The following is a 21,718-nucleotide window of genomic DNA, read 5'->3' on the forward strand; positions in this document are numbered from 1 at the left end:
ATCTTGTCTCCTTCAGCAGATTTGCCCTTTCCTAACTGTTATGCCACTACAACAGAACTGATACGACAAGACATAATAATTTAAGCTTTGATTACTGACTGATTGTAATCCTTTATACACTTATTTGTTGAGATGAATTGGCCTGGTATTCTTAATCCCTGCGTACAGCTAATTTGTACTTGTAAACAGTGGGCTACAGGGGTTGAACCATCTTCATTGTGGTTCTTGAAATTAGGACTTTCGTTAACAGCAATGAAAAACAGAATTTTCTTATTTTGCACTAAGAGAATTAAAGGCAGAATGTCTTTTTTTTTTTTTTTTTTTTCATAATAAAATGAAATAATACAAAAGGCTATGGGGGGAGATTTTATTCTGCCTCTAAAATATACATGTTAGTTCAACATGATTTTACACAAATTGACAAGAGGATTTTCATTATTAATAAGATGAAATGTAAGGCTTCTAATTAAGTGAAAAACAAACCACTGTAAACTACACTCAGAACACACAAACCTATTAGGTTTTGAATTTAATACTAAATCATTTATCTAACCCCCAGACGATTTGTTGCATGATCTTCCTTGATGATAATTTATTTGACTTGATTTGATCTTAAAGCTGATGCAACAGCCAAAATTTTTAGACCCCAGTGCTGAAATGTAGCTAGCTACTCAAAACGATTAGCAGGTAACAAAATGCCTTAGTACTGCTCTCATTAGTTTTGGGATAGTAATTTACAAGTAAAATGAAATGTCTAATATGATGCAAGCAGTAAATTAGAATCACACTGCTGGACTGTAAAAACAAAAACACCAGAGAGAAAATGACGATTACAAATTTCAGCAGGAAAAATGATAAATAGCCCTTACCCACAGGAGTTTTGGGAAACAAGTAACTAGCGACTTCTAAGTGATTTTAAAATACTAGCTAATGTGGAATTTGCCACATGAAGACAACTATTCAGAGAAAATCTTTGACAGGTAAAGGTGCATCTGCATAGAAATGATGCAATTTGGCTCTGTCTGAAGCAATTGCTGTTGCACAGAAAGCTATTTAGCAACTAGGAGCATTACACCTAATTCTGCTCCGCTACATACATGAAACATAGCAGACTGAAAGGTGCCACACATGCAGTTGAAAGCTGAATTTGATTCACAGGATGTATTAACTCTTCTTCACTGCAGTCTTTGAGTAGAAAATGGCTGTTCATAAATGGTGAACAAGTACTACCATACTGACTACACATTTCATTTATGCTGTCATGTTTTCACAGCTTCATAAATCCTCAATTTTTAAACAAATACCTGATAGTTCATATGTTCAAGTTTTAATAGATCTTGCATCATCTGGAGAAAAATATTTGTGTTGGTTATTATTTTTCTCCTTATATACAAAGGTGCCACGTGTCTTATGACATCTTCTAAATAATATGGACAGAAAGTAAATGCTCCTCTTGGAGTTTCTTAAGTACCAAGTATGTACCAGTCTCCATATGGAATGACAAGTTATTTTTAAGTGTATAGTCTTTTGAAAATGCCAGCCTTAACACCAGCAAGAACCACATTATCTTGTTTATAGAAGTCCTAGGATTTGCACAGATGGGTCCAGATGATCAAGATCACACAGCAATAAACATACCACTCTCTCCAGTTTCATCTGGTAAAAGTCACCGGGCTATGCTTGTTTCATCTGCAGAAATGGGAATAAATGCTAGAAGCTCTTTCTCTTATGCCTTCCTAGCTTTAGGGTAGGAAAAAGAAATTTGTAACAATTTTTTTTTTGTGTGTGTGTGTGCACATGTGTGTATGCTAATACCTATTAAAACGTCCACATATTCAGGCACATCCTAAAGCAGACCTGCCATGAGGGCCCAGAAAGCTTTTTGCTAGCACGTACTACAAAAATCATTAGAGGACAGTATAGAAGATCTAAGCTGGGTCACAGTGAAATTACAATTGTTACTTATTTCTGGAGAACAAGTCCTACGAGGAGCGGCTGAGGGAGCTGGGCTTGTTCAGCCTGGAGAAGAGGAGGCTCAGGGGCGACCTTATCGCTCTCTATAGGTACCTCAAGGGAGGCTGTAGCGAGGTGGGGGTTGGCCTGTTCTCCCACATGCCTGGTGACAGGACGAGGGGGAATGGGCTTAAGTTGAGCCAGGGGAGTTTTAGGTTAGATGTTAGGAAGAACTTCTTCACTGAAAGGGTTGTGAGGCATTGGAACAGGCTGCCCAGGGAAGTGGTGGAGTCACCATCCCTGGAAGTCTTCAAAAGACGTTTAGATGTAGAGCTTAGGGATATGGTTTAGTGGGGACTGCTAGCGTTAGGTCAGAGGTTGGACTTGATGATCTTGAGGTCTCTTCCAACCTAGAAATTCTGTGATTCTGTGATTCTGTGATTATTTCATGTTTAAATCAAGCTTCAATTATTTCACCCTACCTGTTTCTTAGAAAGTGGAAGTTAGGCACATTAGATGAGATCCCTTCTGAGAAAGCCACTTGGGACAAAGAAGTAGACACAATCAAAGATGACCCCAGAAGAAAATTGCATAAAGCCAATTTCCAAAGTCAATCAGAATCACCAAAGTCAATCAGTCAATCACCTGAGTGTGTCTTTATTTGCCAGTATACACATCATATTTGTCAGAACATTATCACATTGGTTAATTTAAATTTCTCTAAGTAGAAGATTCATGACATCAACAAAGACTGTGAGAAATGGAGAGGGAATTGGGGAAACTTAGGAAACTTGGAAACAGAGCCAAGAAGTGTGTTAGGGAGAGGATTAGTTAGCTTGCCAAAATTTCTGGTTTTCTTTTAATGCTGACAGGAGTTCAAACAGTTGTCCAAGCGTTAGTATCTCCTAAACAGTGAAGTCTACTACATTTGTTTAAGATCCAATTAACTCCAAAGGAAAGTGACAACAACCAGTTTTAAAGGTAATTTTTCCTTTTTTTTTTTTTTTTTTTCCAAATACTTTCCAACAATTAAGTTCACATGCAAAAAGCTGATTCCACATACAGAAAGTAGTTTGAATTAACCAAAGAATATCCATTCAAGTCCCAAAACCGACAAAACCACATTTCACAGAGTAATCAATACAAATAGAGAGAGCAAACAAAATAGAAAACCACAGCTGCAAAGCTTCAGGTACGTAAAATGACTATTTTAATGTTGTGACGGATCCATACTTTGAAAATATACTATAGCATGTTTTCATCAAACTAATATGGAATTAAATTACCTGTGCTCTACAGGTAAATACAACTACAAATAGCTGGTGGCATTTTGCCTCTCCCCAAAATCAGAATAGTAATGGAATGCATGTGCTGAAAGACCATCTTTTTATTATTATTTTTTTAAACAGAAAGACAGCTGACAACACTAACTAATCTCACACACTGGAAACCCTCAAGATTAATATACGTTAGCATAAAATGATGAAAATAGGGTGTTGGGGTGGTTTTTTTTGCTTGTTAATAACAAAGGAAAGAAAACAAGATGTAACTGACATCACACAATTGGAGATGCTGTAGATACAATGTGACACATAATTATAAATCCCTCCGGGGATTTACAATTTGACACCCAATATGCAGATCTGCACATTCATTGCCAGAACTCTGTCTTCACCTGCTGTGGACTGAAATGCCATGAAAGGTATGTCTTCATCTGGATTATAATGACAGTTTCAAATGAAGTCCTAAGAATTTAATAAGCCATGTAAACAGTTGAAAACAGTCATTCACTCTTTCTTACTGTCAAAACGTAAAAATAAATAAATAAATAGAGAATTTTAATTACTGCTTATTCAAATTAAAAGCACAGCAAAACAGAAGAGAAGCTCAAAAAATTCTAAAAGAGAGAAAATTCAGTCACAGACATTTCTTTATAGGCTCCAAGATTCTGTACAGAAATGAAAGCATGAAAACAAAATCAGCAAATTCAAGAAAGAAAATGAGCAGTGATGTTTCATGTCTAAAAAGTTCCACCAAAATGCTTTTTATAAATGCATATAATTAGGAGCACTGTTGGTAACATGACTGTAATATGCCCATTTTCGATGATCTTTGATTGACATATAAAAATAATTCTCCGATTTCTAAACAGGACTTGCAAATATAACCTATTCCCTTTAAAACTGTGCTTAGTGTCTTAAAATGTTTAAGGCTATATATGCACCGAATTTTAAGGAATTTCAAGTTGAAACATTAGTTGAAAACCATGTTATATTCCATAAATTATACAATGAAGAGGATACTAGTAGGAAACGTACATATAATGCAGCATGAATCTGTTTCTGTAAGACCAGCATATACTAGACAGTTATCATATGCTATCAGGACTTCAGACACAAAAGCTGAATCTGTTCTCAAAGTTGCACACTTCAGATATATGTATAAAATGAGTAAAATAAGCTAATTTGACAGCACTGATTTATGTTTTTGTGATGAGATTTTGATTTAAATACACAAAGAAATATAAATCAAACACATTGCTACCGACACAATAATGCACGACCAGTCAGAAGAGAGGTATCTTGAATTCTCAGCTGCGAGTCACATTTACAGAAGCCTATTTTATATTTGTTCAAAGAGATCCGTTATGTCATTTCTGTCTTTAAGTAACAGCAAGTCCAAACAATATTTGTCCGAAGAATTCAAAACAGACTTGGTTCTTTGGTTAACACCATGTGACTTAGATCAGACACAGGAATCAGATAGGAATAAACAGTCGTGTGAGGAGGTTTCTTGGAGAGGCAGGATGAGCAAGGGAAGGGGAAAGCTAGAAACTCAAAGAAATGCATTGTGTCAAACCGAACTGCCATTTGAAACCTCCTGTACGAGGAATCACCGGGTTAAGACATCTTCTGATTTGCAGTGACATTGCTTACATGTGATAACATTAGTTTCTCTACATATCGGTCTTGTACAAAAGAAACAAGGCACCGAGTGCATCGGTGGCATACAGGCAGTATAAAAGTATGCAAGAAAATGCTACATACCGTATATTTCATACACTTATTAAAAATGCGGCGAATGTGTGCTATCTCTATGCAATATAATGCTTCACAAACCCAATTCCTTATATCCCAATGAGAGAATGAATTAAAATGTGAAACACATTTTAATAATCTTGCTGATAACAGCACAATTCAATATTTGTATTCACTACGACCAGTTATTAGCTTATAGTCACCAGAAAACAAGTTCAAAATTACTGAAGATCAAGGGAACTATAATCTATAACTACACTTTTGGGACAGAGCCAGCAGCCTTTACTCATGACAGTCGTCCTGCTAAGAATGGAGAGGAGGCTCAGTTTTATCACTCTTCCTCGCGTTAATTGTACCTTTCCCTGAGTCACTTCAGGGAAATGGATGGAACTGCTTATGGGGAAAGGTTCTGCCCGACACGAAGGAAGTGCAGTTAAACCAAGACCAGAGTAAAAGGCAGTAGGTTCAGGCCCTTAGTCATTATATTAGCACTTTAGATTGTGTAACAGTGATACAGCTTGCTCATAGAGCATTTATTTTTACATTGTTAAATCATCTTATAGAAAAATAGGTAAGAAAGCTCTGTAAGAAAGTATATATACTATATAAGGAGAAATCTCTCCTTAAAAAAAGCAACCAAAGGGAAAATTGAATAAAAGGTTTCACTAATTACACTTTGTCATGAAAATCACATTAAAAACTGTTGTCATAAACAAAACAGTACGGAGCACTAATGAACCTTGTGGTTTACTGGAAAGGACAGCAAACTAGCTGTATAGTAAAAAAGATCATTGCTCTATTTCCTCCTTTTTTTTTTTTTTTTTTTTGTAAATATTCCGTAATACATTCAACCGCTTAGAAATTTTCTTAAAATGTCATAATAAGCCATTTGCAAAATTCACCATCAAAATTTGTTCAAAGCCCTGCTCCTTGCTTGCACTATGGCCTAGAAATTACCTTACATCTTAAAGCTATGATAATGCTTCTAGTTAATTCTGAAAATTCACTCAAAGTCATGCTTTGGAAATGAACCAAAAGTTATAAAGCAATCCACTTTAAACCCTAGGCATGCAGTGAATGTCCATAGGATTTGCAAAACACAGCAAAAGAATTAACTCGATAAAACGGGCAAGACTCGTGTCCTCAGATATAAGACAAAAAGGATGACATTAATTACATCCCTGAATGTCCATGAGGTATTCCTTCAGTGGTATGGTAGTACTGCTTCTGATCTCCTGAGTAGGCTCCTCAGAGACAGGCAACTTTTGGACGCTTTGTACCAGCTCAACCAGTAAATGCTTCCAAGGAAGTGAATGAATGCTTCTTGCTATTAGGCTAGCTTTGCCCCTTTTCTGGACATAGTTGTTTCCTGGTCTTCATTCCTAAAGGAGCAATACTACCCATCTTCCTAACTCCTGGCACATTCCTCCACATACAGATCTTATTCTCTATTACATCAGCAAAACCCTGTGCAGCACGTATCAAACGTGCAAAAACCTGGCCCAGCACGTATCAGACCAATTTAATTCAGTCACACCATGTCAAATACCAACTAAGCTTGCTACCATTAATCTAATCGTGCCGTATGCAAGTAGGCATAATATAAACAGATACATTGGGTGCATAAGATTTCTGCATAGTCTGCAGAAAGGAAGAAACCCTGCTTGCAATTAAGGAGGGGCAGTGGTAAGTTCGTAAGGCTAAACTAATCCACATCACTGTAGGCCAGTTTGTACTCACCCTGCAAATAAACACTTATTTACCCTTCTTACATCTATAAAATATGCTAGGTTAGCAGCCAAGGGGCTCCCACACAGAGCAACATGGGCAACGTTGGATGTACGAGCTCCCACAAAGCACACACCGCCTCTTCTCTAAGTAGGGCCCTCCAAGGACTGCGAGGCTCCTCGAGTGGAAGTGGAGTCACTGCAGCTACCTCAGTGTGAGGCCCTCTCTTGTTTTAGTGCCCTCACTCCCAGATGGCATCGCTTCATCAGGAATTGTTTCACTGACAAGCAAATGCTTCTATGACTTCCCCTTCAAAAACTACCACCAGAACAAAGTTGTCTGAAACCCAGCTGTGAAGTACTACAAAATCCAGCAGCTGAGTTAAATAGACCAAAAATACAGAGCATTCTTGACAGCTTGTTCTAACAATAACTTTGCTGAATATTCCAGTTAAAGCAATCAAGATGTTTGACGATTGCTTTAACATTTTTAATGTTCAAGCATTTCCACAAGCTGAGGAATAGAAGAAACAAAAATAAGAGATAATGATTAAATAACTAAGTATCCTGATTTATTTATTTTTTTAAAAACATCCATTCACAGTTGGAATCACATTTGATCGTGTTGCAGGTGCCCCGCTGTATCACTGCCCTACTCTACTGATCCCATTACACATAACACTTCAGGGTCAGGTCCCCACTCCTGTTGATGCCTGTGGGTTCTTCTTATTAACGTTAATGGGAGGTGTGTATGCACATCAGTGGGAGAGTTAAATGAATGATGAACTTTTACTGAGAATTCAGCTAAAGGAGGAAGTCAGTATGCCTTGCCGCTGGACAAGCCATAATATAAAAATCTGCTTTAGACAAGACAGCCATTTTTCCTCCAGAAAAGTGTGATGAATAAGAGTTTAACTGGACTCTTGGTTAAATGAAAGGGTAATGTGTTCATAGTTTCACATTGAAACGCTCAGGCCAAGAGGCTTCCCCTCAAAGATCATTCTCTAATTTTACCACAGACTTTTTGTTAGAATTTATATGTGTGGGAGCGATCTGTATTCAATCCATCACACCTTGCCTAACTTCTGCCTTTACGCTCAGACTCACTGCTTGGTCACTGTGTGGCTGTCCCTTAAGTCCTGAGCATGGAGCAGCACCACAGGGACCAAGCTTTGAATCCTACCAGTGCCATCCTCCTAAGCAGGGAGCAGAAGCATGGCTCTGCTTACTCTGTGCCTCCACAAATGTGGGAGACAGCGATGTCCTACACAGACCGTGGGCCCTCTCATCCTCCTGCACAGTGATTTCATACTTGTCTGTACAGATGGCAACCTTGCCCATACCACATACTGAAAGGAATGAACCACCTTTCCTCATAGCTATGATACTTTAAGATGACTTTACCTTTGAGAACACCTATGTGAAATATTCTAAACATTAAAGCAAATAGATTACATGCAGAAAGGATGAAATATTTTCCAGAATAGAATCTGTAAGAACTTCACTATTCTACAATTATTTAAGGCTACACTGTCAGAAAACTAATTCAAGAATTGTAATCTCTACATGGTATATTGGCACACAGAAAACTGATTAGATAATTTGATAAACTCTTCCAAGTACTAGTTGTACTTTTGAACAAAAATAAGCAACAAAAACTATGAAGAAAGCACCGACAAGTCTGAGGAAAACATAACTGTCTCTTTCTAATTTGCTTCAAACACTTTGTTCTGTAGAAATTCTGATCCATGCTTGAGATTTCAGTTAATGTACCAAAATGCACTATATGCTTAAGCCCCTATGGGGGCTTCTGCATCTAAGGCAGATTTCAGATAGGAAAGTGTCGGTTCGCATAAAGCAGTAAGAAGAATATAATGACAAACAATGCATAAGAATGGGATCTACAAAGAAAGAACAACATGACAACTACTGATACTGTAACTAATTCATAAAAATCCCAGGGTGAATCCAATTATTGGTGTGACTGGTTTTGCATGGAAAATCCATATTCTACTGCCTGAAAATTAAACATTCATTTCCATTCTTTACACATTCAGTTTCCAGCCTTTGTACAGAATAAATCCAAATAAGGCAAACCTTCTTCCGCGTAGCACAAACTGGACCTGACTACTGTGGGAAAAGTCACATAATCTAGAAAGAGATTCTTCTTCCCAAATGTGCCCAATGCAGATTATTTTCAGTCTCTGCTATGTCTAAATTAAGGTTTCAGTGTCTTAGAAATCTGAATGATTAGATGTAAAATTGAAGTAATGCAACCCACAAACATAAACCCAAGTCATGACACTATTAGTTTAGTTTGGATTCTGTAAGAGGTTACTTGCTGCACCTTCCAAACTCATTTCTTCAATGGCAATGTTAAATATATTCTCCACTGGAATTAACTTCATCAGTTCCTACTGTTAAAAACTGTAAATTATTTTAAATCAAAATCTGTACAAAGAGACAACCAGTAAGAGACAAGTTTCAGCTTTAGGAAAGAGCGTTCAAACATCCACAAACAGAATGAGTAAAAACACTTCCACATCCATTGAAAGTTGCTTTTGATCAGCTTCTAAGACAGTTTCTATCATAGGAAAGCTATAAGGATTGGGAAAATCTGAGCATTTTCCTTATGCATATAAAATTAATGTTGATTATTATTATTATTATTAAATTCTACACTCAACATTACGTTTTACAAACCGAGCAACAAAAAGGACTAAAAGAGACAACTTGTAGCACTGCAAGATCATTCCTGGTTAAAGAGTTTTTGGATTATTCGTATTTAATAAATAAAGCTTCTGTAAATGAAGCAGCAATGTAATAACAGATTGAAAATCAGGCCTGTTAACCTTTAAATCTGAAAACCTGGCTCTGCAAATAAACCCTTTGGAAGGCACCAAATAAACTAAGAAGTGGAATTACAGTAGTCTTTAAAAAGGCCCTAGTGAACTTGTTAAGTAGTATGAAAATTTGAGAACCACATGAAACGTCTTTAGTATAGTATAGTCACTGTCTCCAATCTCACTGTACTTGACTATATACCCTAAAGCCAGGATGGTTCAAAGGTATTAAAAAGAAATATGAGAGAAAAAAATATAAATTGTCCTAATGATAATGGTCTAGGCTACCACTAATTCTCTCAATAGTATCCAAAACTTCTGTCTTCTACCCACCAAGTGCTAAAAAACAGTAAGACATCACCATCATTTATAAGAAAAACAAATTTGCTTGCTTTCCATACAGCAACAATTAAAATTTTAAATGAGACGTCATTACAGGCAAAGACAGTATTTGAATTGGGAAGCATTTTAAAAAAATAACATTTACTCAATAATCCACAATTTCAGTAATCTGACTTGGATTCAGCAGTCGGACAGTTAGTGTGATTCCAGTTAAAATATTTGGGACAAATAGGAATCTCAGAAGCACAGATATTTCCCTAATTTTAGTGGAAGCCAGAAGTGTTCACTGGTAAACTTTTTTTGTGATACTGTGGCTCCTTTTGTTCTTTGAAAGCTGCTGTTCCCAACCTGAATGTAAGCAAGGAAAATTTCTTTGTTGGGTGTGAATATTAATTCATTTGCTGGCAAATCACTTGGGGAAAAAAAAAAAAAAAAAAAAAAAAAAAAGAACTCACTAATGTTGTCTTCTCCAAGAAGAAAGGTAAAAAATTCTGGTCTGACCTGTACTTCCAACAAAGGGCATACAGTAATCCCTAACACAGCTCAGAAAAGACTCAAACGAATGTCTATTCCAACAGAAGTCACAATATTTCTCATTCATTCTGAGCAGTTCAACTGCTTCCACCTCCTTCAGTCTTTCAACCTAACTTCCAACTGCTGACATTTTAAAGAAATACATATATATATATATTTTTTTTAACGAAAAAATATCTTAGTAAAATCGTGCTCTATGAGCTTCCTACATTGGAATACACGAATACAGGAGGTGCTTTCAACAGAAAGTTACATAGTTTTACAGTACAACCTGTCTAAGGAGATTTGGAAGGGACCAAACTAATGATCTGGTCTCTTTGGATTAGGCAGAAGTACAGGCAAGAGGGAAAACCCCAATTTATGCCATATAGAGAGCTCGTTCCTGTCACAGACTGAAGAAACATTTATTTTATGTCAAAGTTCACCTGATGCCCAAATGCTAGTATTTTTCAAACCAACTGGATATCAAAAATGAAAACTTAATTGTACTAAGCTCCTGGAAAGAAACTCGGCATTAAACAACAGTATATTCATATATGCCATATTACTAAATGTTCTTCTCCACTGGTGGGCTTGGTTTTTGTGGTGGTGTTTTTCACTGTTGATTTTTTTCTTTACAGATCATCAACTTTTTCTTTTTTAGTGCAAATTATTGACCCTTAATCTGAATGCAGGCAGGTCAGAAGCTACAGTGTAAGAGCACTACAAAAAGTACACAAGAAGGAGCATACGCTAATTTGGAGAACCTCACATAAAATATTACTGAATTGTAAAACACAAAACAAACCCAAATGAATACAGCATCAGGTGGCTAGGGGAGGGACTGCTAACATGTTTGCATATAGCAAGGCTCCTCTAACACCAAGGATGTGCCTGATACTAAATGACGATTATATATTAAATCCCGCCATTTTGCATGTTGTGCACTTTAAAATGGAATGTTGATCTCATTTTCCATTTCCACAACAGATCTGTAGACTGTGACCGGAAATAATGATCATCTTGAAAGACAAAATTTCCTTAGAACCACAACCGCACTTTGTACCGTCCTTTAAGATTCTAGTAAAGTATGCCATCTACATACTTGCTGTCCTTTAGATTCTTTCATCTCAGTCCAGTGATTAAGTTCATCTTCTCCTGAGCTGTTAAGACCTAAGGAAATCCACCCTATCATCTCTTTTCGTTTCATGCTGCGTTTATTATATACAGACAATATGAGTGTCACATCTGAAAGCTGAAACAGTGCAACTTGGAAAACGAAGGTTTCTTTGTATACTGGATTTGGCTGTCCTCGACGGATTGAAGTTTTGCATTTGGACATCTCTTGCCCCATGGAGTTCAGCAGTGTTAGCTTAACATATGTATCTAAAAAATAAATCATAGTTTGGAATATCAGAAGTCTTAGAACAAACGTTTTTGATAATGAGATATTTACAAGATTCTCAAGGATATGGTGTATACCAGGCTGATTGAACACAGCTTAGATTAGACACATGAAGAAGATGACAATTAAGCAAAACAGTACAAACACAATAACAAAGTAATTAACTTCAGTACTATGTAAATGGGTTAAATTAAAGGTATACCTCATGATCCTTCTTCCCATCAAGCCCCTTATTTGTTCAAAACAAACTTAAATTAACACTTAGCAAGCTCCAACTAGCCACAACACTGTAAAGCATACCACTGAATTTTCAGAGAATAAGAATGAGGTAGAATAAAGACAATGAAGAGAAAAAGAATAAGAAAAAAGTTGATATGCAGTGATGATATCAAAACAGCCAGGATGAAATGCTTAAGAATAATCTCTGCATGGATGTGGTTCTCATTTTGGGCTTTATTTTATTCGTTTTAAAGACCAAAACATAGCAAGATGCATTCAAAAGGGAAAGTTTACAAAATAAAAAATAAAATTACTAATTTATAGATTCATGAAGGAATACACTTTGCCTTTACAGAAATCATTTTTACACAATTCAGTATGGTTGTTTAAAGTGCTCTTAGCAAGTACATTTAGGAAGCTGATGTGAGTGAGTGTGGCTAGCATACACAGAATGTTAGTATTTGGATATAAATACTTATTTTTAAAGCTCTATTTTCATTTGACTAGAAGCATCAAGCCATGCTCCTGCAGAAAGTTGTGCATTTATGAAGTCATAGTTATAACTTATTTTAAGAAACATGCCACTATTAAATAATCTTTTTTTTTTTTTTTTTTTTTTGCATTCTTTATTCCTGCCATGAATAATAGTGAATAATATTATTAAAAATTCAAGTTTCTGTAAAAAGAAACATTGCATAATTTCACTATGCAGGTACACTGAAATCCTGAAATCCCATCATCCATAATCAGAGATAAATGCAACTTGTGCATTAAAGAGTGTCACAAATAATAAACATATACTGTTATAAACCAATAAGGTAGGCAGCCGTGTATAGCTTTACTGCTGGCAAGTTTTCTTTTGCATGAAAAAGACAACATCCAATTAGTGTCTACAGGAACTCACCTCGGATTATATAAACCTGTCCACCTATCAAGTGTTTTAGACAACAGAACAGTCCATCTGACAACAGGGGGTGGAAAGCAGTAAAAGAAATAATGACCAGATGTCAATAGCTGGGTGAGAGAGGATCAAAGGTTAGAGTTTAAGAGGAAACACTATTCACTGGAGTGGAAGAGCACAAAACCTTAGCAGCATATATCAGGAAAAGGATTGAACAAAAGGATCGTTGGGTAAAATTTCATGAAATGACAATTTTGTGCAGTTTTTGTGTAATCTTTAACAAATTACACTGCTTATATAATGGGTTATCTTAGCACTTACAGCTACTGGGTTCTAAAGCACACTGAACACAGAAAGAATCATGCAGATGATCAGGTTACAGAAGACTGGGTTAAAATCACCGTATCCATTTTATCAACCCTTACGCTTTTTCATGCAAACTCCAGCATATTAAGAAAAACTGCACATGGTGGTTATACTTATACATTAAAAGCAATAAAATGAAAAATCACTGACCTGCAAACTAAGCTTCTTGTGCCCTTAGGTATTAGTTACAGCTACATTATTTTAACACTTTACTTCTTGAGTAGAAGGAGTTGGGCACAAGAATGACTCTAAAAGTCTACCCAAAGCTGAGGGATGCTTACATCCAAAATTAATGTATGAGTCTCTCTATTTAAATGCAAAGATCTCAGTTGTTAAAATTCATATATTTATGGATCTTGTGTGTGTGCAAATACGCATGCATGCATATAACATGCAAAAACTTTTCAACAAAATGTTAAGAGATACTAAGAAGCATCCTTCTTTTCTCAGACAAAATATTAATTGTCACAAAAAGAAAAGACAGACTCTATCACCAGCTTTGACTGCTTGCAGGATTTAGCTTATTTGCTTGTATAAGTCCCTAAATGAGTTACTAAATAAAATTTAAAATATGCAGCAGAGGAGCATAGACTACCAAGAAGCAGAAATGAAGAACTTAATCCTATTTGCTGCAGAAGCATTTCACAAAAATTGCATAGCTTTGTGATCCAGGATACAGGAAGGATCACTTGTGAGAAATAAAAATTGCTATCCTTTCTATTGGAGTTTCTCAAGACCTGAATGAAAACTGACCCGTGTATGCACTTTGCAGCACTACTAAAGATTTTGGAGCACTGATTGTTCAAACAACAAATGTGGTCAGAGCATTTTGCTATCAACCTCCTGGGCCTTAGTTTTCATTTTATGGAAATGGTATCACAGAGAATGGCTGTTATATGGTCACAATGCACTTGGCAGGGAGTTAGGAAATGGCAATTGCATGCATCTGGGTCCAGGAATTCACAAGAAATTCTTCTCATTTGGTGGGGGTGCACAAAACAACCAACAGAAGAAATTTGGATTCCACAATATTGTGTGCACTGTCTTACCAGACCTAGAAGGTACATTAGTTTCCATCTTTCTAGAAAGAAAATTCTAAACCCACATATGTAGAAGCAGAAGTGCACTGTTATTATTGTGAATATCAAAACTTTCTCCTATCCTTCAGAAAGGATGACAGAAGGTAACACACAAGAGTAGTTATTTGGAAACTTTTGTCATCAGAAAACCTACTCTCCAAAAAGAAGACAGAACATGCTATTACAGAGTTGTGTGTCATGTTCTATGCTGCTTTCTTGCATTCAAAGTAAAACTTTTGACCCTGGTGGTGTACGCGACTGTTAGCACTAGAGCAAAATTTGGGAATCAACTTACAGGGGAATAAACATACCTGTCTTCAAAACAAGCATGGACTCCCTGTTCCCAACTAATTCACATATTCTAAATGTTCAGAAAAACTTGACTTTCCCTAGAGATTCCAGTGTCTGTGGCTCTTCTTGGCTTTCCTCATCTATTTCTATGCTTTGTCTCTAAATAGGTGACTCCAGGGCAGCTACCTAATTATATAAAAGTATTTGAAATTCTTCTTTGGCTTTCCTTCTTTGGCCATATTAATGAATTCTGGCTCCATCAGTGTGAAAAGTATACAGAAAGCAGAGCAGAGTGTAGCTGAGCCAAACGTAATTAATGAATGGAATAAAACATGGGTCAGGAAAGAAAGAGAACATCAGTCTCAAGTTGTTTGGCTTACTTCCTAAAATGTGAACGCAATGTGAGATGTGAAAACCACTTACAAAACATCAGAAGCCTACTGGATAATCCAGTAGTGTCATACAAATCTGGGGATTAGAAACAGAAAGATAGACTAAAACCTGAGCCTCCAAGACTAAACCAAGAGGAACAGGTAGGTGTGTCTGGCTACAACTGATATAAATCAGACTCATCATCTAAAGAACAAGGAAAACAAAAGTTCATTACTAAAATTTCTCAAGCTTTTTCAAAGAATTAGAGACAGTAAAAATATTCTGTGTGTGACATTCCATCTGGCTGAAATTTAAAAGTTTATTTCAGACAAATGTATTTTTGAACAAATGCTTGAACATGCAGTTCAAGTCTTCGCTGATTATAAATCTTCCTTCTGTACAGTATATATGCCAAAGGTCTCCATTTGTTTCTATGCTGTCTTCATTGACATTCCTAAATTAAATATATTACTACCACGTATACACAGGCACTTAAGCAATTAAAGGCCGCAGTATCAAACCCTCTAGGAACAAGGGTAACTGTTCACAGTGTTTAGATTAATATTTGCTGGCATGTACTTTCTCTTTAAACACTAACTTTTTATTCTTGGCCCATGATGTGAGGCATTAGTAATTTAGCAATTAATCACTATGATAAAGGTAATTTATTACTCAGTCATCATGAAAAATTAAAGCAGCCTTGTCAACTTTCAATTAATATTTTGAATTTCAGATTTTTGCTATTTCCCAACTGACTAGAAATATAAAACATGAAACAGATTAGTTGATGATTGCTCTATTTCATTTTGATTGGGTAAGACTAAATGATAGGACTGAAGTCCTTACTACCAAGATCCCCACCAGTACAGAGGCATTAGAATGAAAAAAGATTTTCACTCACTGGGTGGTCTGTTTGCTGCCAAATTTTTGAAGTGGCTGCCTTTTATCACTTCTGCTGATAATCTTCCAGTTGTAGCATTATAAAGGAGGCCAATGAGGATTTCTGGAGCTGAGCCATGCACCAGAGACTGACAAGAGGAGGTGCTTTCACTGCAGGACACTTCTGACATGCTCATTTGAGAGTCACAACCCTATAAAACAAAAGAAAAAGTTCTGTGCATTCTATTCAAGTATGTTATTGGGAAGTTAATTTTTAGAATAACACACTGAAAACTAGAAAAGCAACTTAATAACGAATTCCATTCAGTCACCCAATAAGAAATGTAATTCCTTAATATATACTTGGTTCACAAGTAACAAAGACTAAAGTAGCCCAGAATTAAAGTAAGTCTTAATTTTGTGTTTCTGTTGCTTCATCATTCAGAAGAAATAATTAAAGAAGATGAAAAGCAGCCTTCATGGTCCCTATTTACTTCAATAGGTAAGATAAGACTTGTAACATAATTTGTTAGCATCCTGGAGAACATTAAACCTTGGATCCTTTACTTTCCAAGAATGGAAAGCACTAGTGGAACTTTGAAGATAATAAAATGCAGGAGATTCTTATTCATTTTTTGTAAATGTTATTCTCTAGACTGAGAAGTTGTGACTAGAAAAATAACAGAACACATGTAAATAGAAAAATCAACTCTCTCTAGAATAAATTAGCTTACAAGAAATTTAATTGATTCATGGTTACAGAATTCTAATAGAACCTTAATTTTGGGTGGGACAGGAAGAATGCCATCCTAAAAGTCAGCAAGGGATGCATTAGTTTCCACCATACAAGCTTCCAAAAAATTCAGCTCTCTCACACATTCTCACGTCTTTGATTGGAGTTTCTAATATTCACTTTTATCCTTTTAATCCCCTCATTCCTGGCATTAAAAAAAAGCAAAAAAATACACTTTTGCTACACTGCCATGCTAATCATATCACAGTTATTCTACTTTAACTTCCTGCTTTCATGCACCAGCATCCCAAGTTGTACCAATTAAAACAAGAAACTGGACAGTATCTAGCCAATGGCATGCAATTTGCTTGGCAGCCAAGAACTTTGAATCATTAGCACGTCCCTTTATGACTCTCTAAAAAACACGTAAATTGGATCCACGGATTTTTCAAATATGGCTTGACTCATTTGGGAATCTGACAGCACTCTTTCAAGGAGTCATGATGATTTTGTGAAGCTGATTATTCCTGATTCCAAATGTCTCTATCATTTCCAGCAACAGCTGACATGAGCATGAGATCAGTACTAAAACCTAAATTGCACAAATCCTCATCAAGATAAAAGTTAGCTTTAAAAGCAAGTAACTTAATTTGACATATAAAGCCCAAATGCATTACAGAATCTCAAATTATAGAAGAAACGGTACCTACGAAAAGAAGCGATCAGCCTACAAGATCCTTCATACTGACATTTGAACTACTTCTCAACAAAACGTTTCCAAGAAGTTTGACAGAACCTTCCAGTAGCAATCAATTTCCTCATTAGGAAACATTCACTGGTGCTAGCAAATGTGTTCTTAAAACTAAAGAAGGACCTCAAAAAAATTCTCTGACTTCATCCACCAAACTGCAAACTCTGATTTTAAATCTTTGGTTCTTTCTCCAGTAGATCTTTACTCAATCCCAAGAACAAATTTCAAGTGGGTTACAAATTGTAAATCGCTGAAAATGAATTACAAGTATGCATTTATTCCCTTGTTCTTGGCACTCTCAAAACAGGAGATTACAAAGTGGAAAGTTTAAAAGAAAGATAACTTGATTCAGACTACACACTGCACATACACTTGAAAACCTCAGCCTGTCATGACTGCAGATCTTACTTAAGTTTTCTAGCCTTTCAAAAATTTAACATGTTATCCCTATGGTGCTTAGTCATATTGTTTTGTTGAGCCAGGAATTTAAACACAGCCAGCCCGATACTGTTCAAAGTGTTGGTCTCTAATTTGATTGTGGTCATTCAAAAAACAGAAGTCCACAAAAAAGTCCACAAGAGAAGAAGGTGCAGTTATATTTTGTCAGTTTTCTTTTGAAAGAAAACAAAGATCCTATGTGGAAACGCAAGAAGAAGAAAGAGAAACTGGGGAAGGTAGATTCAGCAGAGACCATCAGGAGTTGGACTTGATGATCCTTATGGGTCTCTTCCAACTTGGGATATTCTATGATTCCATGATGCTATGACTTAGATCAACAACTGTGGATTTTTGATTGCACGGCAAAGTTGAAATCAGGGATACTGAGTATCATTAGATGTCTTCTGAAAAGTATTTTCTCCAGTATAGAGTTTGTTGTTCAGAATCTCTTCAGCATTTTAAACAAGGCATTCCAGGATACTCGCAGGTGTTTGTAAATAACCTGACTTCATGACAAGTCCATAAGCCGCCCCAGAATTTAAAATACAACAGGTACTTCTCCAAGTTCAATCTAACTTTTTGTTTGTTTCTCCTGGTTACATGGTCAAAATTCAAGAAGAATGCTAACTCATCAAAAAAAGAGCAAGAAAATAAGTTGCATTTTTACCTGCTAAGAATGTAAGCTTCACGATCACATGTCAAATTGTGAAACATTAACACTAAAGCCGCTAATTAGTACAACATGAATAGAAACTTAGCTACAACAAAGCTTTCATCTCATGACATTACAGTGCTACCAGAGTGCTTTTCATCTCTGTATAGATCTACACTCAATCCTTCTGTAAAAGTATGTATAGGTCACTTTGATAATGTAGTTTCACTGTGGGAAATGTAATATTTAGACCCAAGGTTTCCATTTGTTTGAAATAATCTGTCTACATAAGTTTATTTTTATAACTCTTCACTTTCTTCCTCTATAAACACTGCATGTAGTTTAATATACTAAGTTCAATATAATGACTAAGATTTCATAATAGCAAAAAGCCTTTTAAGGTCAGTGACATACCAGAATAGGCTAGGAAGGACTGCAACTTAACTGCAGATTTTGAAGAACCTAGATGAACTGTCAAGGTACTAATGGTCTTGCCACAGTACAAGAAGCTGAAGTGGATGGTATTTTGAGGTTCTCTCCAGGACATCAGTCTAAAGCTCTAACCTATTTTTCTCAATTCAGCCATAGCAAAAATATTTTATTAAGAGCAAACATTAGAAGTAAACAAATCAAAATAAACAAACACCAATAACCCACAACTTTAGGTAAAGTCTCTTCCAAATATTTGGTTCAAAGGTTTGTCTTACTATGGTGAATTAAAAATTTTCAGCTTTTCAATTTTATATCACAGAGCCTTGCCCAAAGGACTTAAACTTTTTTGCATATACACCACAGGACAGTACTTTATTACAAAGCTAGGCTGACTTTATTTGACCAATCTGTACAAGAATCATTGCTTTGCACTGTAGTACAGAAGTAATATGTATATTCTACAAAAACTTAATTACTCCAAAATACTGGCCCCGATGACTTTTTTTTCATACTTAGAGACGAAACATCACTCTTTAATAAATACATAACAAAAACATTCCCATTAAATAGTATTTGTATTTCACGTGCTGTACAAAAGTCAGCAATCAAAAAGAAGACACTTTTTCCCTTGGTCCCAATAGAAGAGAACACATACAATGCATGATGTCAGACCTGAACCCCTAAGGTGTATTTTCTAAGAATCTTTTTGATACTCACTGACAACATAGAGAACCTTATATTTGCAACAGTATATGTAAATGGATTTGTCTTCACTATAATTCCATTTACTGTTACTTTTGTATACTACTGAATTCTGCTCTTCAGCCAAATGAAGTTAATCATGAGGAACGATGTGGCCATACTCAGACAACAGTGAAAAGTTCATTCCCCTCATTGCATAGGTTAAAAGCATGCCTCTGTAGGCTTGCAAAACAAGAACATCTGATTCTCTTGGCTTTTCAAAATATACACAGGAAAGATGAAACCTTGCTGACAATCCTTCAGCAACAAAAATCTGATTCACAGCATGTTACTTGTCAAAATGTCTCTCTCAAATTTTAAATGTTAATGTTATACCACTAATCTCTTAAAGAACTTTGTTGCACATTACTTTCTTCTACTTCTATGGCAATACAACTGAGCTCATGGAAGAACTGTGAGGATTGATATACTTAAAAACACAAAGTCCTTAAAAATATGAAAGATGTAACAAACCAGTTCCTTAAATGAAATGACTGATACCCTTTCAGTATACTAAACTTGCAGGAAGTATCACGTTTTTGCTTTTATAGGTAGAACTCAGAAGTTACATGATAGTTGTAACAATATCATATATATTTCAAATATTAAGATTATTACTAGTAATGTCAATAATAAGATTTGGAAAAAAAAAAAAACTGCAAAAAAACAAACAAAAAAAAACACAATTAAATGAATAAGGTTTCTTTTTTGTTGTTTTTCTTTTTTCCTGTTATATTCCACTGTCATTTTGAAGCTTTTTCAATTTTAAAAACTACAATTCTAAATGCTTTTCAATCTCTGTAGGTTACAGTAAAAATATTTATTTATTTAAAGAAAACCTATACTTTTGAAATCAAAGTTACCTATCTTCACAATGTATTAGGGAATAAATTCCAATTTCTATTGTAGCTGCCAGTCCTATTAGTCAAACTAAGAAAACACATAGGTTATTAGTCTTGCTTTAAACTAATAACCTGAAATTAGAAACATTGATACATGGTTTTATTCACCTCACCTAAGATTCAGTCTTAAGAAAGCATCATTATTTAAGACACATAGGTGTTTTATTGAAGTTGTTTTGTTTTATGTAATTTATTTATCTATTTATGATTTACTATAAAACTTGAAGCAGATTCCACTTAGACAGAACATGCATTTTTTACTCATGTACTTACACTTTACAGTATTAATATCTTAGTCAATCTATATCATAAACAATACAAAAAATATTCTGACAATATTGCCAATATAATGGCTTTGTTTTAGTAAACAAAACATACTTTTTTGGGGGTAGAATGTTATTCTTTAAATGTTAGCAGCATATCCTATTCACAAATTCCAACTTAAAAGAATTCATCAAATAAATTCATTCAACATTAATGGTATTCTTCACATTAAATGTGGATTTTTTTTAATTATTAAAAATTATTAATGTAATTAAAAGGCAGATTATCTGAAGTGATAAAATTCACATTTCTTGTCAAAAGCTTCTGCTCTGCCTTGTTTTTGTAACTCTTGAAAAAACACAAGGATGCATAATTTTACAAAACAAGTTGTTTTGTCATAAATGAAGCACTCACAAACGTAGATCATATGAAAAATATAGTCCTTTCTATCACTACAGACAAGAGACTGAAACCTTACAAATTCTATGCATAGCTTTAATTTACCACATACACTGTAATGTTACAGAGTATAGACGCATGATGATAACATACTAATTTCACCTTTGTGTATTTCCTACTTAAGACAAATATAATAATTTTGAAATGTGGTTTGTTTTCAAGCTTTAGGATACTATGAATAATAATGGTAAAATTAAGATGACAAAATAAAATTTATATCATCTTTATAATGGCAAAACAGAATTCCACTTTTCTGTAATATTTTTAACAAGTTCACAGTGACATTTCAGGTGCTTTTTTATTTCTTAAGAATTAGTGTTTTTTATCTGAAAGTCTTCTAAACGATCAACTCTGTAGAACAGAACATTAATTATCTGCAGATAAGGAAGCATTTTAAGTTTTCTATGACTTGTTTGCA

The 21,718-nt window shown here is 35.3% G+C and overlaps 1 protein-coding gene across 3 annotated transcripts in view; it reads right to left on the bottom strand.

Moving 5' to 3' along the window:
- Positions 1 to 2,610: 2,610 nt before the first annotated feature.
- The window catches only part of SYT14 (synaptotagmin 14), an 88,542-nt gene continuing 69,434 nt past the window's right edge, over positions 2,611 to 21,718 (bottom strand). For all 3 annotated transcript variants that reach the window (XM_082756759.1, XM_082756758.1, XM_082756757.1), the window contains 2 exons: positions 15,951 to 16,140; positions 2,611 to 11,802 (listed from right to left, as the gene is read on the bottom strand). In XM_082756759.1, coding sequence (XP_082612885.1) covers positions 11,489 to 11,802; positions 15,951 to 16,140 — 504 coding nt within the window. In that variant the 3' untranslated portion in view covers positions 2,611 to 11,488. The remainder of the gene's footprint in view (positions 11,803 to 15,950; positions 16,141 to 21,718) is intronic.

The sequence above is a fragment of the Aythya marila genome (assembly GCF_965140915.1).
Source record: "Aythya marila genome assembly, chromosome: 3".
Taxonomy (NCBI): Eukaryota; Metazoa; Chordata; class Aves; order Anseriformes; family Anatidae; genus Aythya; species Aythya marila.